The sequence below is a fragment of the Microcaecilia unicolor genome, chromosome 6 (assembly GCF_901765095.1).
Source record: "Microcaecilia unicolor chromosome 6, aMicUni1.1, whole genome shotgun sequence".
Taxonomy (NCBI): domain Eukaryota; kingdom Metazoa; phylum Chordata; class Amphibia; order Gymnophiona; family Siphonopidae; genus Microcaecilia; species Microcaecilia unicolor.
The window spans coordinates 342082762-342105924 of record NC_044036.1 but is presented as its reverse complement, the minus strand read 5'-3'; the positions used below and the strand labels follow the sequence as shown (position 1 = coordinate 342105924).

General features: G+C 43.9%; 1 protein-coding gene across 1 annotated transcript in view; it reads left to right on the top strand.

The window, feature by feature from the left end:
* Positions 1–23163, top strand: part of RNF213 (ring finger protein 213) — a 250730-nt gene that overhangs the window by 165642 nt on the left and 61925 nt on the right. Inside the window, 14 exon segments of the mRNA XM_030206876.1 lie at positions 6925–7080; positions 10442–14047; positions 17058–17194; positions 18479–18513; positions 18516–18573; positions 19765–19796; positions 19799–19869; positions 19871–19883; positions 20486–20602; positions 20719–20881; positions 21010–21193; positions 21308–21730; positions 21869–21972; positions 21974–22008. Of these exon segments, the coding sequence (XP_030062736.1) occupies positions 6925–7080; positions 10442–14047; positions 17058–17194; positions 18479–18513; positions 18516–18573; positions 19765–19796; positions 19799–19869; positions 19871–19883; positions 20486–20602; positions 20719–20881; positions 21010–21193; positions 21308–21730; positions 21869–21972; positions 21974–22008 (5134 nt within the window).

Sequence of the window (23163 nt, the reverse complement as noted above, 5' to 3'; positions counted from 1 at the left end):
TGCGAGTAAACCGTCTGTCTGTCGCGGCGATCTCAGTAGTAATAATGAAAATGAAAGTGAGCTACAGGGCAATTCAAATAGGCAGGAAGGCGCGAAAAGACGCGAAGAACAACCGACACTAAAGTCAGCTGATTCAAAATCATGAGATATGAACGCGTCATACGCACGTAGAGTGGGCGGAGCCACGTAACTACGTGGCACTGAGGATATGTGAAAACATATAGAGATGAAATGAATTAATTCATGTACTGACGAAATAAATTAATTCATGTGCTGACGTATGATACATAACCACGTGACAAAAGACTATTGATACAAAAAAAGGGAAAGATACACAGTGATGAAATAGTATAGTAAAATCAAAATTGCCTAATTAAATATATATACATATATGTAAGACATACATACATACATATATATATACATATACAAAAACCTTGCAAATTAGAAATTAGAGAATGATAATAATAATAAAAAGAAAAAATAAAAAATTAAAATATATAAAAGAATATTTAATAAAATAAAAATGAATCCCATGTATATATAATAATACAAATCAGGACAGGAGATATATATGATATCTAGATAAAATATAAGTTATATCAGAAACAATGTCAGAAATATCGAAAAAATGTATAAATAAATAATTCTATAGTATAAATTGATATAAAGTTTATAGTTGCCAAGTTAATATGAAATCTATAGAATATATATATAAATATATATTAAAAAAATAAAATCCTTATTTATACTTGTACTAATAATGCAAGGAACAGCTAGATTAAAAGAATATTCAAACTATAAAAACGGCCGAAAGTCTATCTCATTATTCAGGCCATAAGGGCTAATGGTATTTAGATTATAAATAAGCCTTTGTTCTTCCTGAAGTATAAGTTTATCAAGGTTACCTCCCCTCCATCTACTGGTGAATACCTTAAACACCAGATACTTAATATCTGTTATAGTGTGGTTAGCCTCATGCCAGTGCTGAACTAGAGGTGCGGATTGAATATTCCTAGATATACAGCTTCTGTGTTCAATGATGCGTGTTTTGACAGATCTAATAGTCTTGCCAACGTATAGTAAAGAACATGGACATTGAATAATGTAAATTACATGAGTAGTATTGCAATTTGATGAATGTTTTAGCATAAAAGTTTTATTAGTAATTGGATGAATGAAACAAGTGGTCTCCATGCAGAGGTTGCACACACTGCACCGACCACATCTCCTATGGCCTAAATGAAGATTATCTAAAGGGTCTCTTATATCTGGCAAGGTAGAAGGGACTAGGTGTTCTTTTAAATTTCTATTCCTTGAATATGCAATCACTAATTCTTTATTATTGAAGCAGTCAAGACCCTCCAAAATGTGCCAATGTTTGCGTATGGACTTAGCAATGTGTTTGGACAAAAAAGAGTACTTGAGTGTACAAACAATATCTGGTTTTTTCTTTTGTCGGTTGGGTTGAAGAAGTTCTTCACGGTCCTGGGCTAGGGCTTTAGTGTAACCCGCATCAATATGTTTTCGAGGATACCCTCTAGCAGAGAATCTATTGCCCAACGATGTTGCTTGTAGATTAAATTCATCAAAATCTGTACATATCCTTCGAAGGCGGAGAAACTGACATAAAGGAAGATTACTTTTCAATTTGGGGTTATGATAGCTGGAGTAGTGTAGAAATGTATTGCGATCTGTAGGCTTCTTATAAATGGTTGTATTGAATAGATAGTCATCTTTCCGAATTGTGAGATCCAGAAAATTGATCTGGTGATTATTATAGTCAGATTTAAATTTAAGGTTGGGATCCTGAGCATTGATCCAATCAAAAAAAGAATGTAGAGTGTCTTCATTCCCCTGCCACAAAATAAAGATGTCATCTATATATCGACGGTAAATTTTGATGTGTTCTTTAAATGGATGTGATGTCAAATATTGTTTCTCAAAGTCTCCGACATAAAGATTGGCTATGTCGGGAGCCATACTTGAACCCATGGCTGTGCCTTTTATTTGTTGGTAATATTTTCTTTCAAATCCAAAGTAATTTTGTGTGAGTGCAATGGTTGCACATGTCAAAATCAAATGATTAGGAATGCGTCTGTGTGTGGATCTGTCCTGTAGTGTATTTTCAATAATTCTTAAAGCTTCAATCTGCGGGATGTTAGTGTATAGTGATTCAATGTCCATTGTAACCAGTATAGTATCTATAAGTGATCCCTCATAATCTTGCAGGATATTGATCATGTGAGTAGTGTCTTGAATAAACGATGGTATTAACGGTACGAATGGCCTCAAAAAGAAATCTACAAATATGGATAAAGGTTCTAAAATTGAGCCGTTGCCTGAAATGATCGGTCTCCCTGGAGGATTTGTGAGTGATTTATGTATTTTAGGCAATACATAAATGGTTGGAATGGTCGGATGTAAGACTTGTAAAAAGTCCTTCTCTTTTGGTGTAATGAAACCCATCCTAGATGCAATATCGATAAGTTCTTTAATATCTTTTTGTATGTCCATCGTGGGGTCCTTGTCCAAGGGTACATAGAACTCACGATCATCCAGTTGTCTCTTGATTTCGTTGGTATAATCAATTCTGTTCATGACCACAATCCCTCCACCTTTGTCGGCAGGCTTGATGACAATATCATAGTTATGGGCTAACTCTCTGATGACCTGATGCTCAGTGGTGCTAATGTTGTAGTGGCGTGGTTTTGTGTTCCTTTCAAATTTCTTAATGTCTTTTTCTACACATGAATTGAAAGCTGTTATCAGAGGATGTGTTTGACCTGGAGGTATCCATGTTGGTTTTCTTAACCACAGATATGTCCTGGTAAGGGGTAGTTGATTTGGAGAAAGATTGTATAATCTGTAATTTACGTTGGAATTTGAAAAGATCAACACGCGTATTAAAAGCGTTGTATCCAGTTGTAGGGACAAACGATAAACCTTTCTTCAGGATGCCTTCTTCAATCCGTGTTAAATGATGTTTGGATAAATTGAAAATAGGGGTCGATTCTTCTAATATCGGTTGTGAAACCGATTGTTGGATGGATCTCTGTATTGGAAACGCTGGGGTGGGCCCAGTCTTCCTCTGCCTCTGCCTCTTCCTCTTCCTCTTTGGAGTGGCCTGTTTTGAGACATTCTCTGTGGTACAAAATTGTTGTCCTTCTTCCAAAGTTCTTCTAAAAAAAGGTCCGTTCGGGATACCGATTTGAAGTACTTGTCGTCGTGTGGGAGATGTCTCACATGCTGACGAATGTCTGGAGTGGCACGGAAGTGGGGAGCGAGAAAAAGGACTGCCCAAAGGGGAGTTATAAAGGTCACCAGAGTCACTCCTAATTCGCTTATGTCTATGTTCAATTGGGTGATGTACGGTGACATCTGTGGATGGAATGTGTCTGATGTTAGTGTGTGACCTTGGAACATGTATATTTTTAAACTTATTATTGTTTATAATGTATGGCTTAGCCTTAGAGAATAGGTACACTGAACCCTTTTTGTAATCTAACTCATCCCTTCTAAATTTACTATTTTTAATTTCTTTCGTGTCATTTCTAAATTTGGCTATTTTGCTGTCAACATCTTTCAGTACCTCATCATAATGAGGATCCTGGGTATGTAAAACATCCAATTTTGTGACAAGCGTATCCTTAAGGGTTTTACTTTTGGCTTGTGAAGCTTCTGCAATAAGGATCATAAGATCCAAACTACATTTATTTAAGATGGCACACCACTTATCCAAAAAATCCTGATTATCTAAAAACATTGTGGGTGCTTTTGAAATTCTAAGTCCTCTAGGTATACGTCTAGTTTTACAGTAATTAAGCATGGTAAAAAAATGCAATTCGTTCCTAGTAATGTTCTTCTTCCAGGTCAGGACTTTGCCCTCCAGTCTCACCACAGCTCCAAGAATGTTTACCAAGGTTATGGTCAGCCTTCCTTCTGCACCAGGGAATCAGTTCACCCTTATCTCGGCGACTGGCTTATTCATACATAGTCCTGTTTGGACAGTGTGCCGGTGACAGACAGTTGTCCATCTTCTGTAGTTAGGTTGGGTGGTCAGTTTCAAGAAGAGTAGACTAAATCCATTGCAGATGCTGAAGTATCTGGACTTTCTATTTGACATGGCAAGGGAGAATATCTTATAGAATGCAGGAGGTGAAGGCTGGTTCAACAGATTCATCTTCTGAGTCAAATCAGGCCCAGTGTCTTGGACTGCATTCAGGTTCTGTGGTCAGTGACAGTGCCAGTAGAAGTGGTGCCCTAGGTAAGGGCTCATATGTGCTGGTTGCCACAAAGTATGCGGTGGTGGTTGTCACCCAGGAATTTGACCGTCTGAGCTGGTGACAACAGATGCCAGCAAGTTGGGTTGTGGAGCTCATTAAAAGTTCCATCTGGCACAGGGCACCTATGGTCGATAAATCACTTGGAGATCAGGGCAGTGCAGAATGCCTTACGTTACTTCGGTCCCTTTTTGGTGAGTGGCCCGGTTTGAGTTTTCTCTGACAATGGGATGGCTTTGGCTTATATCAACAATCAAGGTGGGACCCTCAGTCATTTGATGGTGGTGGAGGTGGCCTCCCTCTTGAGTTGGGTGGAGAAAAATATTCTGTGCTTGTCAGCAGCTCATATCGCTGGGTCCTTGAATAAGGAGGCGGACTTTCTTAGCAGGTGCTCCTTGGACCAGGGAGAAAGTGAACTATCCAGCCAGGGGGTTCAGCTGATAGTGCACCAATGGGATTCTCTGCTTCTGGACTTGATGGTGAGAAAATGGAATGCCAAAGTGCCCAAGGTTTTCAACCAATGGAAAGCATTGGGCTTACTTCAGCTGCGGCTGGAGATGTATCTACTGTATATCTTCTCTCCTTGGCTCATGGTAGGCCACATGTTGAAAAGACTTGCATTCGATTCTTGTGGGGAGCGGGCTGTTTGTGGTCTCTTTTTCGTACTCTGTGTCCAGGGTGGAACCTTGATTTAGTCCTGCCCTAATGGTTCTTCCATATCCATTGTCTCCTCAAGTCTCAGAGGGGGCGCCCTTGGTATTTCCCTTTCTGGCTTACTTTTTATTGTGAGCCTTTCAAACCTGTTTGCAGGATATTTCCAACGCTGTTTCATGAGTTTTTGACTCTCCAATCGACTGCTTAAAAGCAGTTGGAGATAATGCTGGTAATATGCCACTGGGCTTTCCATGGTTAACAAATTCTTATACACCTGCAAACAGGTACCTGATATGACTCTGAAATTAACAGGGAACCTTTCTTGCAAGTGAAGACAGTACTGTGATCATTCTTTAAACCCCTGTACATTGGGAGGCTACTACTATTACTACTAATCATTTCTGTAGCACTACTAGACGTACACAGCACTGTACATATTATATGCAGGTACTTTTTCTGTCCCTAGAGGGCTCTCAATCTTTTTGAACCTAGGGCAATGGAGGTTTAAGTGACTTACCCAAGGTCACAAGGAGCTGCAGTGGGAATTGAACCCAGGTCACCAGGATCAAAACCCACTGCACTAACCATTAGGCTACTTCTCTTCCATAGCTTTGTGTGAAATTCTAAGTCCAACCATGAATTACCATGGTTGGACTTTAGAATTGACACGTCAATCAGAATCAAACTAAAAGGGACAGTCACTTGAACAGACTCAAGCTGTCACTGGTGTTTAAATAGACAGCAGGTCATATAGTTGCACCAGAGTTTCAAGTTCAAGATCCAGTATCCCAAGCTGTGCTGATCGATATGCCACAGGTTGCTACAAATTATGATACTTACTAGATAAAATCCAGACCAACTCACTGAACTGCACTATCATCCCAACACGCTTAGGCATACACAGTTTGTAGCCTGTGAAACCTTGTGAAGGTCTCTCCTAACGTATCCTGGGTCATATCAGTTTCCACCCAAAAGCTAGCTGGGCCCAGCTTGTCTAATTCTGCAAGACTAGCTAAGACTCACGTGTAATGGTTAGCATCCCAAATGCGGTCTACAATGTCTCTGCAACCAAATCAGAATGGTTTGAAACTGTTACGAAACCACTCAGCTGCCCCAACGTAACACAGCTTTTGTTCTTATCAGCACAAACACTGAAGGCTGAAACATTCTGCTGAGACAGAGCGTGAAGGCAGACTGCACGGACACTGCGGCAACCTTTTAGCACAGATGTTACAGCACCACTGCAACCTTCAGTATGGATGTAAACAGCTTTACAAATTAACACACAAAAATTATGAGCCTTTAAATAGCTGACAGTTCTCTCAGTAAGAATCACAAATCGCTCCACTGTGCTCAGTGGAGAAAGATAAACAGACAGCCCACGCAGGCTGAAAACTATGCCGCATGGCTGCAGAGGCTAAGACATCTGAATGCAACCCTCTAATTGTCTAAAACCATGCACACTAGGGTGGTGGGCACCTCTCTTGCATGGATACCTGCCAAAATGCTAATTTGGAGGTGTGCCACGGGAACAAGCCAAATATAAGTAGAATATAGTGTGGAACACGCTACATCTTGTTGAACCAACAATATGTGGTGTACACTTCATCTTGGTGGAACCTCCAATATATGGGGTGTTGGTGGGGGTATTGAGGAGATAGTTCAGATCTGACAGATGATATCACTCACAATACTGATCAGGAGGCAGCAGGTGGAACTACCCATAGGTTCTGGAATAGTGGGAAGGACCAATGGAAAGAAAATTATCAGGTAAGACCTAATTTCACCTTTTTGATTATTCCCCCTTTTTTGGATGTGACTGAAAATGTTCATTTACCTGTAATGAAAGGGGACAATTTTTAAAGATGTTTTTCTCAAGGGGAAAACCTCTGGAAATCGCCACCCACTTGTAGAATCTTGGTGTTATAGGGCTGTAGAAGTACCTGAGTTGTCATGTTAAAGGATGTTTGTCTCAATTTTGTCTCAGGTTCGCAGCGGAATATCTGAATTTCTCTTCAAGTTGCTGGTTTTACAGTATTTGATGGATGGAGACGGAAAAATGTGGAAACGCAATCCCCACCATTTGTACCTTATTGAGCTTCTGGAAGGATCTACCGTGGCACCTAAGAAACAAACCAGACTGGTATGTTGTGGCACCTGTGTTTCCGTGTCCTGCTCAGGCTTTCTGAGTATTATGTTTGTGTATTAAAATAAACTTGATATACTGTCTTTCAAAATAATATCAAGGCAATAAACAAAATTCTAAAAGCAAGGACAAGAAAGGAACTACAATTCTGATAAAAAAAAGGAAAAAGAAATATCTTGTGTTGCTTTCTTTGGCGCCTCTTCTGTTTGCTATTTAGAAAAGGGGTTGCCCTGGATGAACTGACGCTTCTGTCAGAAACTATGCAGTCATTAGCCCACCTCTTTAACATTGCTTTTGACTTGTAACCGCTCCCCCACATTAATTGATTTGCTTGCTTTATTTTTGTCTTTTAGATTGTAAGCTCTTTGAGCAGGGACTGTCTTCTATGTTTGTGCAGCGCTGCGTACGCTTTGTAGCGCTATAGAAATGCATAATAGTAGTAAGTCATTGTCCCTGAGTTAATAGTGTGGATTTTAGGCTGCAAAAAGAAACATTCAGTCGAACAAGTTTATCAGTAAGAACTTCTTTATTGAGTCCTGCATGTGTTATATTACCAGCCACTGAGAGAAGTCAGGTGAGGGAGATGATCTTCTATAGCAAAAGTGAGTTCTCTAAAGTATGATAGAAATTGTCCATGTATTTGAATGCCTAAATCTACAAGTCATGCTGACTAAGCAATAAGCCTCAGCTGGGGTGTGAAGAAGCAGTGTGTTTTAAGCCTCTAAAATGTATCTGATATGTCTGAAGTGTATTTCCTACAGATTGCACGTGATATTCCACTAGCATGACATCAGGGGGTGACCAGAACTTCTGTTGGCCGGGAGTATCTCGAGCCGTAGCTGACTATTGTCGAACCTGTGACGCAGGCCAAAGAGTGGGCAAGACCCAAGATCACCCCCGAGGTCCCCTGAAACTTTATTCAAAAAGTGGGAGTACGACCAAGGAGACCAGACACTGGAAGACGTTCTTAAATAAAAAACTTTATTAAAGATTTGAAGACTCGACACGTCGTGTTTCGGCTGTCAGGCCTGCATCAGGAGTCTGCTGTGCAGAGTGCTGCAGAGTAATGACGATGAAAATGCTCTGGAAATCTTACAGCAGTCTCTTACACGGAGAGTTGCTATAGAATGATAAGATTAATTCTTCAAAAAAATGGCGTGGTAGTCTTGAAAAAGACTGTTCTGAAAAAATTCGTCATGAGCGCTGCTCGCACTGTTATATATATATTCGCTCATGACGAATTTTTTCAGAACAGTCTTTTTCAAGACTACCACGCCATTTTTTTGAAGAATTAATCTTATCATTCTATAGCAACTCTCCGTGTAAGAGACTGCTGTAAGATTTCCAGAGCATTTTCATCGTCATTACTCTGCAGCACTCTGCACAGCAGACTCCTGATGCAGGCCTGACAGCCGAAACACGACGTGTCGAGTCTTCAAATCTTTAATAAAGTTTTTTATTTAAGAACGTCTTCCAGTGTCTGGTCTCCTTGGTCGTACTCCCACTTTTTGAACACTGTTTTTACCGTGGGGTGCTTGAGTTTTCCATCTTCTGGTGGATTTTCCCTCATATTTACCCCTGAAACTTTACCCATTATCAGTGAGCCCTTTGAGAGAATATCTGTGGAAATAGTGAGGCCTCTCGCTGTCCCTAGCCGGACTGGGAAAAGGTATATATTGACAGTGGTCAGGGCCGTGCCTAGGGTCTCCGGCGCCCCCCTGCAGTTGGCCTCTCTGGCGCCCGTCCCCCCCCCCCCCCCCCCCGAAAACGAGCGCTACACTACCCGCGCTCTTCTCCCCAGATCCTTTTTTTTGTTTAAATTTACCTCTCCGGCGCGTGGCAGCATAGGCAGCGTTAGTGAGAAGGAGGCGGCCCTCCCCCGCCCCGACGTGTCTTCCCTTCGCTGTGTCCCGCCTTCTTCTGATGTCAGAAATGACGTCAGAAGAAGGCGGAACCGAGCGAAGGGAAGACACATCGGGGCGGCCGGGGGAGCGCCGCCTCCTTCTCACTTACGCTGCCGCGCGCCGGAGAGGTAAATTTAAACAAACAAAAAAAAGGATCTGGGGAGAAGAGGGCGAGGTAAGCATGGTGCGGCGGGGCGCCCCCCCAAAGGATGGCGCCCTCCTGCCATGCTTACCTCGCTTACCGCGTCGGTACGGCCCTGACAGTGGTGGACTTTGCTACCAGATATCCTGAGATGTAGCCTCGTCCTCCATAGAATCAAGAGAAAGTTGCCCCTGCCCTGCTAGAAATATTTTCCTGGGAACGTAAGTCTTCAGTGTCGCATTCTGGGGGTTTAACTTTGAGGGGAGAAATCTTTTTCATCTAATGCCAAGATGTAAACGCCAGTTTTACACAGTCACTTGGGTGTGCCTAAGCCGTTAACAGAATACTAACTCTGAGCCATTGGCCTGACAAAATTTAGGCGTGTTTACTTATGACAGGCCAGAGTGTCTAGTGTTCTGTAAGTTGCACTTGTTTCTTGGTGATAAACCCATGCTCCACCCGCGTGTACCTCCCTCGCATTTTACATGCTAAGCAACTTTGCTGTGTACTTCATAGAACAATTGCGCAGCGTGATTAAATCCCACTTATTGGTACCCTCTGACGAGCTTAAGTGCTGGAATTCTGTAAACTACATGTACACTTGATGTCCATTAGTAAGTGGCAAGTTATAGAATGAGAGGGGGGTGTCAGTTCTTCTATTACTCAAAAAAAAAAAAAAAAAAAAATGTTTGTGGCACATGACAGTCGCCACTCAGGTCATCTAGTTCGATCTTCAGTTTCTGAATATTTGCATGTAATAACTCAAGACCCTGAAGAGCATTACAACTCATTTTAATTAAATATTTGGACTGAGACCTAAATAACCCTTTTGAATAGGAAAAAAAATGTAAAGTTTATGAAGTTTACGTGGGTAAAAGTAGCAGGTTATGCTTAGAAATTGGCTGTCTGAAAATTATCCTCCCTCTATACAGCTAAAGGCACAGGCAGTGCGAGAGGACGCCCATGCTTTAGAGGAGGTGTCTACACCGGAAGAGAAAATGTACTATTAGATTTTGTTTTCAGCTCTGTGCATGTTAATTTTCAATGGGAAAAATGTGTTTACACAAAAGCAGGTGCCACCCACAGCAAGTTTGAAAGTGATTAGTACATTTCTACTTTCTTTAGCCATCGGTTCACAACCCGTAGATGAAAAGTATCAGCTGTGTTGGACACTTTAAAAGTTGTGCCCTCCGCCCTTTCTCCCCCCGCCCCCAGAGAGCTCCTATTCCTAAAATATTACTAATCTTGTGTATTTTCTGCCTTATTTTACAGTGAGTGATAGGCTTAAATTTTCTTGTGTTTCTCCCTTCAGGTTTCTCGTGGACCACAGTACCATTTTCTAGATATATTCCCGAAAGTGACATGTCGAGCTCCCAAAGAAGTATTAGAAAGAGAGATGGAGGAGCATGAAGACGAACAGCACAACGTAGACCCTGGAATGGACCGCAAAGAGTTCTGTAGTGAGGCCTTTCAGCGACCTTTTCAGTACCTGACACGATTCAGGATGAACCGGAACCTGGACTTGTTTAATTATGAACTAGGCTCTGTAGAAGGGAGCCCCGTAGAGTGTTTGCAGGTCCTGTTGATATACTGTGGGATAATGGATCCCAGCTGGTCAGAGCTCAGAAACTTCACTTGGTTCTTGAACCTCCAGCTGAGGGATTGTGAGTCCTCTCTCTTCTGCAACGCGCTCTTTGTTCAAGACGTGTTACAGGGTTTCAAAACGTTTGTGGTCAAATTTATGATCCTGATGGCAAAAGATTTCGCAACACCATCCTTAAACATTTCGGATCAGAGTCAAGGAAGTATGGCACCTGTTAACGTAGATGACCTTAAAGAAGAGGATATCGCTCCTTTCCTGTTGCGCAAAAGATGGGAAACTGAACCCCACCCATACATATTTTTCAATGCTGACCATGAATCTATGACGTTTATTGGTTTCCACCTAAGGCCTAACAGTAGCACTAGAAGTGTGGATGCCATCAATCCAGTCAATGGGAAAATTATTGAGCAGAACGTGATGACAGTGGAATTATATCAAGGTCTGCAGCTGCAGAGGGTTCCCTTCAATATTGACTTTGATGAGCTGCCCAGACACCAAAAGATAGAGAGACTTTGTCTTGTGTTAGGGATCCAGTGGCCACTAGATCCTGACGAATCGTATGAGCTGACAATGGACAACATGCTAAAGATGCTTGCCATTGAGATGCGATTCAGGTGTGGAATCCCCGTCATTATCATGGGAGAAACAGGATGTGGGAAAACCAGGCTTATTAAATTCCTGTGTGAACTGCGCAGGAGCGGTGCCGTCGCAGATAACTTGAAGCTGGTCAAAGTTCATGGTGGTACAAGCGCCAAGACAATTTACAATAAAATCCGAGAAGCAGAGGCTATTGCAGTCACAAACAAACGGGATTATCAGTTTGACACTGTGTTGTTTTTTGATGAGGCTAACACGACGGATGCCGTAAGCAGTATTAAGGAAGCCCTGTGTGACCGCACAGTAGAAGGAGAGCCTTTGGCTGGTGGGACTGGCTTGCAGATCATAGCAGCATGCAATCCTTATCGGAAGCACACGCACAAAATGATTAAGCGCCTTGAGTCGGCTGGGCTAGGGTACCGAGTCAATGCAGATGATACCAAAGAGAAGCTTGGCTCCATCCCTTTGCGGCAGCTTGTTTACCGTGTCCACTCTCTGCCACCCAGCATGATCCCTCTGGTGTGGGATTTTGGACAACTGAACAACAACACGGAAAAGAAATACATTCAGCAGATTGTACAGAGACTAGTTGAGTCGATACAGTTATCAAGTGACAAATCCAAGCTGCTGACAAATGTACTGTCGTCTTCACAGTATTTCATGAGGCAAAGGCAAGACGAATGCAGCTTTGTCAGTCTGAGGGATGTGGAGCGCTGCGTGGAGGTTTTCAGTTGGTTTTACAGTCATAGTGAGGTGCTGTGGAGTAGTCTGGAACAGTACGTGAAGGAGCATAAAATTAAATATTGCATGCCCACGGATGAAGTTGCTTGGTCCTTAGTGCTTGCCATTGGTGTTTGCTATCATGCATCGTTAGAAAGTAAAGAGGCATACAGAAAGAAAGTCTGTAAGGATCTTCCCGACCCTTACACAGATCCCAAAAAGATCCTGCATGACATAACCATCATGCAAGATCTATTTTTGGATGGTGTGAATTTAAGGGAAACCATTGCAAGGAACCTGGCTCTGAAGGAAAATGTGTTTATGATGGTCATTTGCATTGAACTTAAAATTCCTTTGTTCCTTGTAGGAAAACCTGGCAGCTCCAAGTCCCTTGCTAAGACTATTGTGGCTGATGCCATGCAAGGCCAAGCAGCCCATTCTGATCTCTATAAGAAACTGAAACAGATCCACTTGGTGTCCTTCCAGTGCAGCCCACATTCAACTCCAGAAGGGATCATAGGCACCTTCAAACACTGTGCCCGTTTCCAGGAAGGAAAGAACCTGAAAGACTACATTTCGGTGGTAGTGTTGGATGAGATAGGACTGGCAGAAGACTCTCCAAAAATGCCTTTGAAGACCTTGCACCCTCTCCTAGAAGATGGTTGTGTTGATGACGATCCCCTTCCTCACAAAAAAGTTGGGTTTATTGGAATTTCCAACTGGGCCTTGGATCCTGCTAAGATGAATCGGGGTATTTTTGTATCCCGTGGAGATCTTAAAGAGGATGAACTCATTGAGAGTGCAAAGGGAATCTGCTCATCAGACAATCTCTTTGTACTACGAAAGATCAAAAACTATTTTCCTAGTTTTGCCAAAGCTTATAGAGATATTTGCAAGACGCAGAAGAAGCAAGGCAAGGAATTTTTTGGACTGCGTGATTATTACAGCCTCATAAAAATGTTTTTTGCCTTGACCCGATCCTCTAGCAAAGAACCTACCATTCGTGATATAGTGCAAGTGATTCTTCGCAATTTTAGTGGGAAAGATGACATTAATGCTGTGGAGATTTTTATGTCTAATATGAGTGAAAAATACATTGAAGATGTTGACACAATTGACCTGGTCCGGCAGAACATACTCGGTGATGGTCAGGACGAGTGCAGATACTTGCTCATCTTGACCAAAAATTATGCAGCTCTGCAGATTCTCCAACAGGCGAGAATCTTCAGTGAGAGAAAACAACCCGAAGTCATCTTTGGCTCCAGCTTCCCCAAAGACCAGGAATACACCCAGATTTGCAGAAATATCAATCGTGTGAAAATCTGCATGGAAACTGGACAAATGGTGGTCCTTCTAAACCTGCAGAATCTGTACGAAAGCCTCTATGATGCCCTTAACCAGTATTATGTGTACCTGGCTGGTCAGAAATATGTTGACTTGGGCTTGGGCACACATCGTGTGAAGTGCAGAGTTCACAATCAGTTTCGTTTGATAGTCATTGAAGAGAAAGACATTGTGTACACTCGTTTTCCTATTCCATTGATCAACAGACTAGAGAAACACTACTTGGACATCAATACTGTCCTGACAAAACAGCAAAAGACCATTGTCCAAAACCTTGAGAAGTGGGTAGAGGACTTCACCACAGTCAGTACAAAGTCGATGCTGGTGGGCCAACGAACCTACAAACCCGTTGACGTTTTTATTGGTTACCATGAAGACACCTGTGCTACAGTCATCCTGCAGGTGACAGAGAGACTCAGACAGGATTGTACGTCTGAGACTTTCCTAGGAGCCGTAACTGAAGCAGCGAGGCTGGCCCTGCTGAACTGTGCTACTCCTGATTCTGTCATTAGACTGAGCAGCTCTCGGCTGGATTCTTATGCTGCTGAGTCATTGGTCAATAAATACTTCAGGAAGCAGAAACACAATTCCCTTGTGGATTTTCTCCACTCTCACACCTGGGCAGAGTCTGACTGTTGCAGTGTGTTTACTGAGGTAATTTCTCTTTTTAAACTATTACTCCTTTTTGGTAAAGAAGTTCTTACTAGGGCCTGCATATTTAACGTGTTAACGCAATTAATGAGTTTTAATGCCAGTTAATGCGTCTCTCCCCCACCTGCAAACATTCAGCATTGCTTTTCTCACACTTCATACCTCTCTGGCTCCTTTTCCCTGCCCCTCATGTCCACTGCACTCAAAGCATGCTGCGTGTCACCCAGCTCAAAGCCTCTCTCTGAAACAGGAAGTTCTGTCAGAGGAGGCGGAACTTCCTGTAACAGAGGGGCTTCAGCAAGGGTGACACGGGTGCTTTCACTGCAGCGGCTGTGAGGAGCAGGGAGAAGTAATTGTAGAGGAGATGGGGCTGCCCGAATGCCAGAGAGGTAAGAAGAGATGCCACTACCAGCAGAAAGAAAAAAAAAAGACGCAGAGAAAGATGTGGACCACACCCTGGGGGGGTGGGAGGGAAGTTGCTGTGGTGGCAGCGGGAGAAAGAGGAGAAGAGCCAGAGATGCAGGAAGGAGGGGGGTGTTAGAGAGAGAAGTGCGATTGGGGGGGGGGGGGTGCCTGAAGGGTAAGGAGAGGTGCTAGGAGAAGAGAAAAAAAAAACAAAGTTGAGGACTGAGTGGTTGGGGGGGGGGGGGGGGGGGGGAGGGACAGATGCTAGAAATAGAGGATGGAAGAATCAAGGAAGTGAGATGGTGCCCATAGAAGAGAGGGGAGGAAAAGGAAGGGGAAAAATGGTGATCGTGGATGGAGAGAAGGGAGGAAATAGTTATAGGTTGAAGGGCGGGCGATGGAATCAAAGTTATTAGAATCAATTAAAAAAAATGTAAACAACTATTGGGCTCATTTTCAAAGCATTTAGACTTGCAAAGTTGCATGGGTTGCTGTGTAGCTTGCAGATCTAAGTACTTTGAAAATAGGCCTCCACGTGTACTTTCTAAATTAATTTCAACTCTTTTACATTAGGATCATGCGATTAATCGCGTGATTAAAACTTTTAATTAATGGACAGCTCTAGTTCTTATATTCCTTTTCCAAACTAACTGAGAAACAGAGGATGTATTTCACCCAGTCCATTTGTGCGGTGATTGTTTCTGGTCAGGGGGAGCAACATGAGTTCTTTGGAAGAGAATCCAAACATTTTGGAGCCTTGTAGGGCATTTATACCCATGGAAAAGCCGCCTTTTTGAAAATTGCCCTGCCCTCTGCAGATCAACCTATGTACACCTACTGAAAGTGCCAAGGTGGACTGACAGACGTACATGTGGGCATCTCATTTTGGAATCCTCGCATCTGCTTCCTTCTGTTCTCTGTATGTTTTGTACCTTAACTTCAAGTGTACAGTTTTAACCATATTTGCAGACACAAAAAATAAAATTCCGGCCCCGCCTCAACCCCCCCCCCCCCCCCCCCCCCCCCCCCCCCCCCCCCCCCCCCCCCCCCCCCCGCACCACACCCTGCCGCACAGTCACGTTGCCCCCCCCCCCCCCCCCCCACCCAAGAAAACCAGATTCTATAAGCAGTGAAATACTGGTAAAAGTAACAAATACATTTTCTTCCATAGTCTAAATACCAAATTAGAAAAGATGTCCATTTCCAAAAGTGCAAACATCTATGAGCAGCATGTTCCCCATTCCTTTCCCTCCCATCCATGAGCATGTCCCCCTCTCCTCTCTGTCCCCTTCTATCCATGTGCTGTATGTCCCCTTCACCAATCTTTTTTCCATCTCCATCCCTGCACCCCAGTAGCACACAAGGACAGGGCAGTGGGGGCTGTGACACCCCGAGCGCAGGCAAGGGGTTGTATGGAGCAGTCATGTGGCCGTCAACTCCGCCGGTTCCCTTCCATCCTCTGGCGTACTTCCTGTTCTGTGGCAGGGGATCGGCGGAGCCGACAGCCGTGCGACTGCTCTGTGCACCCCTAGGTGGTGAAGATGATGTGCTTTGGAGGGAGGGGGGTGATGTGCCGGGGGGGTGGGTAGCAGTGACCTGCCCCGGGTGGCACCAATCCTAAGTATGCCACTGCCTGCACCCACACGCCATCCACCTTTTTTTTATAGCCCCCTCCATCCACCCTGTGTCACCCTTCTAGCCCTGAGTCAGGTTGCCTTTTCCATGAACCTACTTTTATGCACCTTGATGGTCTACTGGCCTCCTTGGGGTAGGAAAGAACCCCACTCATTCCTGCCTGCTGCTGCAGCTGCGTCTTCAAAATGACTTCCAATATACTTCAAGCAATGGCCTTGCAAGACTTCCACGGAAGTCTCGTGAGGCCACCACTTGACGTTTCGGCAGCCATTTTAAAAACGTGGCGGCAGCAGGAAGGAAAGAGTGGGGTTCTTTCCTGACCCGTGGAAGCTACTAGATTACCAAGGGGCTCTTTAAGGAGGTTCAGGGAGGGTAGCCTGAGGCCAGAAACCCCAGACAAACGGGCAGGCTTGAAAAAAATCACCCAGTCCCCTGAAAAGGAGGACATGTCCAAGGAAATCTGGACATATGGTCAACCTAGTCCTGTGGCACTGGCCTGATGGTACTTTTGAAAGAGAAGCTCCAGGGTTTCCCTTCAATTTCAGTTGCAGTTCTGTGGTTATCAAGAACCCAGGAGTCTTAGAAGTCAAACCGTAATAAGGCTGTCCTGCCCTTTTGTGACACCCTCCATGAAAGCTGATTATTTTAAGCATTATAATAGAGAGATTTGGTTATCATAAAGTAACATGGGGGGAGAGGAATAATGTAATTGAGACTTAAACAATTGAGTAGGTCATTGGCGTGGATTGCATTTGTGTACAGTCTCGTCCTAACCCAGCGAGTAATTGTGTTTTGCCGCAAGGAAAGCACGCTAACTTACGATGCAAATTATGGATTGTTATATAAGTGTTAAAGAGTTTCACTGTGGAGTTAAATGAGGTAGGGTAATGTAGATTTGTGGCACCAGAATCCAGCACTGGTTTACCTGGTATTGCAAGAAGCGCTGACATTCATCCCGTCTCTTTCTCTGAAGATCACAACTTTCTCACGGCTCCTGACGGCAGCTGACAGGAGGAATTTGGAGGAGGAGATAAAAGGCAAAGTTCAGAGAATTGAGGTTCTGTCACTACAGCAGTTTGACACAGAACACGCCTTCCTGAAGGAAATCCGGTTAGTATTTCAACTCTGTCTGAGGAATGCTACGGTGCATAGCAAGGGGCATAACCAGGGGGAAAATCATACATCCTTGTCTAGGTCCTTAGCAAGACCCCCTCATCTGCAACGTCATGTTCAATTCTGGAGGTCCTACCCACAAATCGAGTGGAGACGGTGCAGAGAAGGGCTACCAAAATGGTTGTCTATTTCAGAAGATTAGACAGAAGGACCTTGGGGGGGGGGGGGGGGGCGTTATATAATAGCAACCTCAAACGTATAAATGATGTGCAGGAAGGGGGAACTGGGACTTGACATGCCACCTTTCTGTGGTTTTTGCAACCTACATTCGAAGTGGTTTACATAGTATATACAGGTACTTATTTGTACCTGGGGCAATGGAGGGTTAAGTGACTTGCCCAGAGTCACAAGGAGCTGCAGTGGGAATCGAACTCAGTTCCCCAGGATCAAATTCCACGGCACTAACCACTAGGCCACTCCTCCACTCCAAACACATAGTCCAAAAAGATAGTCATACTAAGCACAACATCTAGGAAATGGTCATTTTCAAAGGAAAAAAAGATAAACGTTTTTCTGGTTTGAAAATGGTGATTTTCACTACTTGACTTTTAGATGTTTTCAGTAAAATGTCCAAAGTCGGATTTAGATGTCATTGAAAATGCTCCTCTATGTAACTCGTTAAGCCTAAGTCCTTTGGAAATTTGCCTCTGTGTATTTTGAGTTAGAGGGTTTTTTCCCCCCAGGTTTTGTATTATTCTGGTAATGGAGAGACTTCTACATTACTATGCTCAGATGCAATGGGAATCGGAATGTGTATGTACGTGTACACAGATAATTTTTGTATGATCACTTATATTGGAGATAATGGGCTAGTTATGATCGGCATCTGTTGGGGGGGAGGGGTTGTGTATGCAGGGCATGTTTACATTTACATGTATAAGAACTGCCGTACTGTATCAGACTAAAGGTCTGTGAGGGTCATGTATGAGAGCATTGTCTGTCAGGTGTGTCCCAACTGAAAAGAGGTTGCAACCACTGCAGGAGAAAAATGACCCTTACCTTCAACCGGTTTTTGTTCCTTTATTTAAAGCATGGTCAGATTCGTTGCACTGCATTCACCGAGTCGGTTGTTGCAGTCCCGAGGTCCATACTCTTGGATTCTGGTTGAATGACAAGAGGAGAAATTGATGTGGATGGTCTAGATCTCCTCATCAGCCAAGGGGAGATGGACGTTGGAATTACAAAATCAGATACTAGTGTGAAGTTTTCCGTTCTTTTTAGAAACTTTCTTGAGGATACAGTCGGAAATAAGGTCCTCATATTCAGACCTGAATTGAAGATGGCAGCCAGCGCGGTCATCTTATTGCATCTGCAAAGTAAGTGACCATGAAATGCCCAGCTTTTCATGGGAGATGGATAGTTCCTTGGCTAAACAGTACCCTGGACAGTGGCTGGGTAAGTTGGTTCCCTCTCCAGCTACGATGTAGATGGGCGGGGGGGATGGGACAGTTTCCAATGCCATGGCCAGCCAGTCGGGGTCAGTGGAGTGAGGATGGGACCATCTACTTGCCTGCTAGCTATCAAAGAATGAGGCCGTATAAGTGTGGCTCTGTAGAAACTTACTTCTGTTTTCATTGAAAACCTAGCTCTTCGACAAGATATATCACAAAGATCAACATGTGTAACTGTATAGTCTTAAAACTTGCCAGACTGTCTTATAATGTTTTATAATGTCTTTCTGCTTAACACCTTCATGTATTTCACCACCATGTAACACAAAACCCTCTGTAAACCAATGTATATCACTGTATTTCCAGTATCCATGACGAAATGTAAGCCACATGAGCCTGCAAAGAGGTGGGATAATGTGGGATACAAATGCCATAAAATAAATACATTGTAGTGTTGATGGCATTACAACCCCAACCCAGTTTGGTGCTCAGCAGCCGGCCCTTTTGCCTCCTCCTCCCCACAGCTCTGGATGAAGGGCCATGTCTCCTAATAATTCTCCTTTGACTCCTGCAGTGATGAGGTTTAGCATCGCTGTAGTTTAAGCTCTGTCTGTGGATATGATAAGTTAGAGCTTAGGCCACTTAGGAGACATCAGCAGAAAAGAAGAAATTTAGAGACTTAGATAGATATTTTGACTCTGCAATCCCTTGTAACTGTGTCTGCTCCATTAGGAATGTTTTTCCTCTGTTCTTCATCTGTTAGTGGCATTCATTTACGATGCTACTGTTGTGTCGTCTCTCAAGTAGAAGTTAGATTCATGGTCTACGACTCAGCTGTTTATAAAGGTGTTAATAGCCTTTATCTCGGGGAAAGCTTGTGTCACCTTTGAAGAGCTGAGTGAAGTGGCACCTTTAAAAGGACATATCAATGGCGTCCAGCCTGCAACCTTTAGTCTTGTCTGTTCTCCAGTAGCGGTAGATGGAAGACGCTGCTTGATGTATATATAAGCGGAAAATGAATTAAACTCCGTGCCTGGGAATTCCCCTTATATATTTAAGCAAGAAAGATGCTGCAGCCTATAAGGGCCACTTGTAACTTGTACCTTATTACTGTAGATACTCTGCGGTGAATGAAATTAATAAGGTAAAGCTAAAAGACACTCTCTGTTCGTCTGCTTCATCACAAAGCTGCCGCGGGTGGAAGGTGGAACGTCTTATGTGGTGCTTCCATGGAGGTAGGTCGTCTGTTCTGCATTCTCCGTGATGCTGAACAGCCTGGGGATCGAGGTTACTAGAGCTGTACAGGGCCATCCAAAACACTGCTCCATCTGGAAGATTCTTATACTAAAACATTACTTTTGAACGGTGCAAAGTTTGTCTTCCATATACTGGTGATCTGATGTGGCTACTGTAACCCCTAAGGATTGGGTCCTAGACCCTGCTTACCTAGAGTTTTCCCATCAGCCAATCTATTGCTGTATTCCAGACTGGCACCCCCTGTTGACAGTGGGTGGTGTAAGAGGAGAGTGGAGGTGCTGCCCTTCAAATGCATACCCAGTGCTAGGGATATTTGCAGCATTCTGGGGGAGAGGGATGGAAGAGGTGTTACTCTATGGATGCCTTACACTGGTGATATTTGTAGTGTTATGGGGGTTAGCAGGATGGGAGCAGGTTTTCTATGAATACTCTACACAATACTTGTGTTACTAGAGTGGTGGGGGAGGGGTCACTCTGGATTCATACTGCTCATTGGTGGTGGTTGCTGTATTACAGAGGAAGTGGATATGTTGCTTTAGGGATGCATATCTAGACTGATTGTTTCTTTTCTTCTGGCAAGGTCTCTGGCGGTCTGTACATATTGATGACCTGCGAAGGTCTAAGGAATGTGTATCAGATGTAACTTCACTGCGGATCATCACCATCAGCCAGCTGTTTTATGAGGAGCAACCTAAATGTAAGTAACAATATCTTAGCCTATCATCCTTTGGTCCACTTTCTCCCTTCTTCAACTTTTTCTAAGCTGAATTTCCTTCTAGTTGCTCGTGAATCGCTTCACTATTCTGATAACAGGTACGTTTGTGGTCAAGAAAAGAGATGTAGCAGAGTGCAAGATGGAGGTGAGGGCCCCAAGAGAAGCCAAGATGGAAGTTACAACTCTCAAAGAGACTACAATGGAGGAGACTGGATCTCAAGACGAGGACAGGAGGGAGACCAAAATGGGAGACAGAAGAGAGTGAAGAGGATGAACTCCAGGAGGCCAGGTTGGAGGAGTGTGAAGAAGTAGCTAAGATAGAGGACAGCAAAGAGGAGAACAGAGTCCAAGAGGAGCATGGGATGGCAGTGAGAGCCATTGGAGACTAGATTAGAGGAGGCAGGACCTCAAAATGACAAGGTGGAGACTGAGGAGGAGAATGAATCCCAGGAGGCCAAGATAAAGGAACATGAAAAAGAGGTGGGCCCTCAGGAGAAGACCAAGATGGAGGAATATGGCAAAGCAGTAAAGACACAGGAGGCCGGAGTCCATGAGGAGAGTGAGGAGGAGGAGGCCGGAGCCCAGGAGGAGAGTGAGGAGGAGGCCAGCGCCCAGGAGGAGAGTGGTGAGGAGGAGGAGAAGGCCGGAGCCCAGGAGGAGAGTGAGGAGGAGGAGGCCGGAGTCCAGGAGGAGAGTGAGGAGGAAGACAGTGGTGAGGAGGAGGCTGGAGCCCAGGAGGAGAGTGAGGAGGAAGAGAGTTGTGAGGAGGAGGCCGGAGCCCAGGAGGAGAGTGAGGAGGAAGAGAGTGAGGAGGAGGCCGGAGTCCAGGAGGAGAGTGAGGAGGCCGGAGGCCAGGAGGAGAGCGAGGTGGAGAGTGAGGAGGAGGACGGAGCCCAGGAGGAGAGTGAGGAGGAGGCCAGAGCCCAGGAGGAGAGCGAGGAGGAGGAGGGCAGATTCCTGCAGGGTGGCCTCCAAGGACCGGCCCTTCTGAAGAAGGCCGAGATGAATGCTCATGAAGAGGAGGCCAGACCTCAAGAGGAAATTCTGGCAGTGGAGTATGAGATGGAAGTCAAGCCTGAAGTGGATCAGAATGAAGCAGAAGAGAGGGTTGTAAGTATTGAGCTCTGTATTATACTGAGCCTTAAAAATAAGGTCAGGTATATGTATGAAGGTTCTCTGGTGCTCATGAGTAGTGAATGATTTTCTTTCAATCCCCATTCCCTTCAATGTCTCTGTGGAATGACCCAGGTTTTGGACACCACCATGCTCATACGGAGCTGTGTGCAGAATGCAGTGGGAATGCTGAGGGACCAGGGCGAGGCCTCTAGTCGCAGCACCAGGAGATCGAGATTCTCCCAGTCTCCTCAGCACAGAAGAGGAGTTAAAAGGTAATGTGGTGTCACATGGGGTTTGGTCACGGTTGTAACCTAATGTTAGTGATACGGGTTGGAATATGCTGTATGGAACAACTGTGGTGATAACCCTGGCACAAGAAGTATTCTTGGGATAGATGCAGAAGGCATTTCTGGGAACAGGGTTAAGAAACTGGGTAAATGACTTGGGGGAGGGGGGGGAGGGATTTGGAGTGTGCAGTATAGAATTTTTACACACACACACACACTTACCCAAAGTGACAGAAAACCAGAGAGGAAGACAGCTGGGTAGACAGGACGAGCAGTTGGTTATTAACTGCAATCATCTACCGTGTATGTTGCCTAGTCCATTTCACACGTAGATGTTTGGGGAAATGGCTTGAAGAGCACACAGGAGCCATGACAGCACCACTCCATCCCTAAATACTGAGGAATAATTTCATAACGCATTCTTCGCACGCATGTGCCATTAAAATGCCTCGTATGAAATTACCCTTGCTTTTAAAGTTCACCTTTTGCCACATAGGTATGTGTTTATGGGACCCGGGTGTACTATACGCATGTAGATAAGATACACACTAGACACGTCATGTGCCTGTATTACAGCTGCTCCCAAGCAGGCGTAAATTACACAAGCTCAGGTTAGCCACGATTTTGGAAGGTTTTGCCGTAGTATTTTATAAAAGCATACAGGGGCCTTTGTGCCTTTTGTAAAATAAACTATAGAAATCAAACAAAATAAAACATGGAAAAGAAAATAAGATGATACCTTTTTTATTGGACATAACTTAATACATGTATATAATGTATTATGTATTATCATGTAATAATAATATGTCCAATAAAAAAGGTATCATCTTATTTCTTTTCCATGTTTTATTTTGTTTGATTTCTATTGATAACCTTAAGAGTGGACTAACACGGCTACCACACTCCTCTACGTAAAATAAACTAGTAATAGGCACTTCTGGAGTGTCTCACTTGGATGACCTGTTGTAAAATTACCCCTAAAAGCGTATCTCAGCTATGGAGCCCAGAGGACAAGGGCCTTAGTGACCCTTTAATTCCTAAGCTTCTGGTCTCTGTGCAGTGAACTGTTTTCGTTCTGGCTCTAAAACATTGACAGACCCCTGAACAAAGTGGAAGTGTTGGAGGCACTAAACACAGACC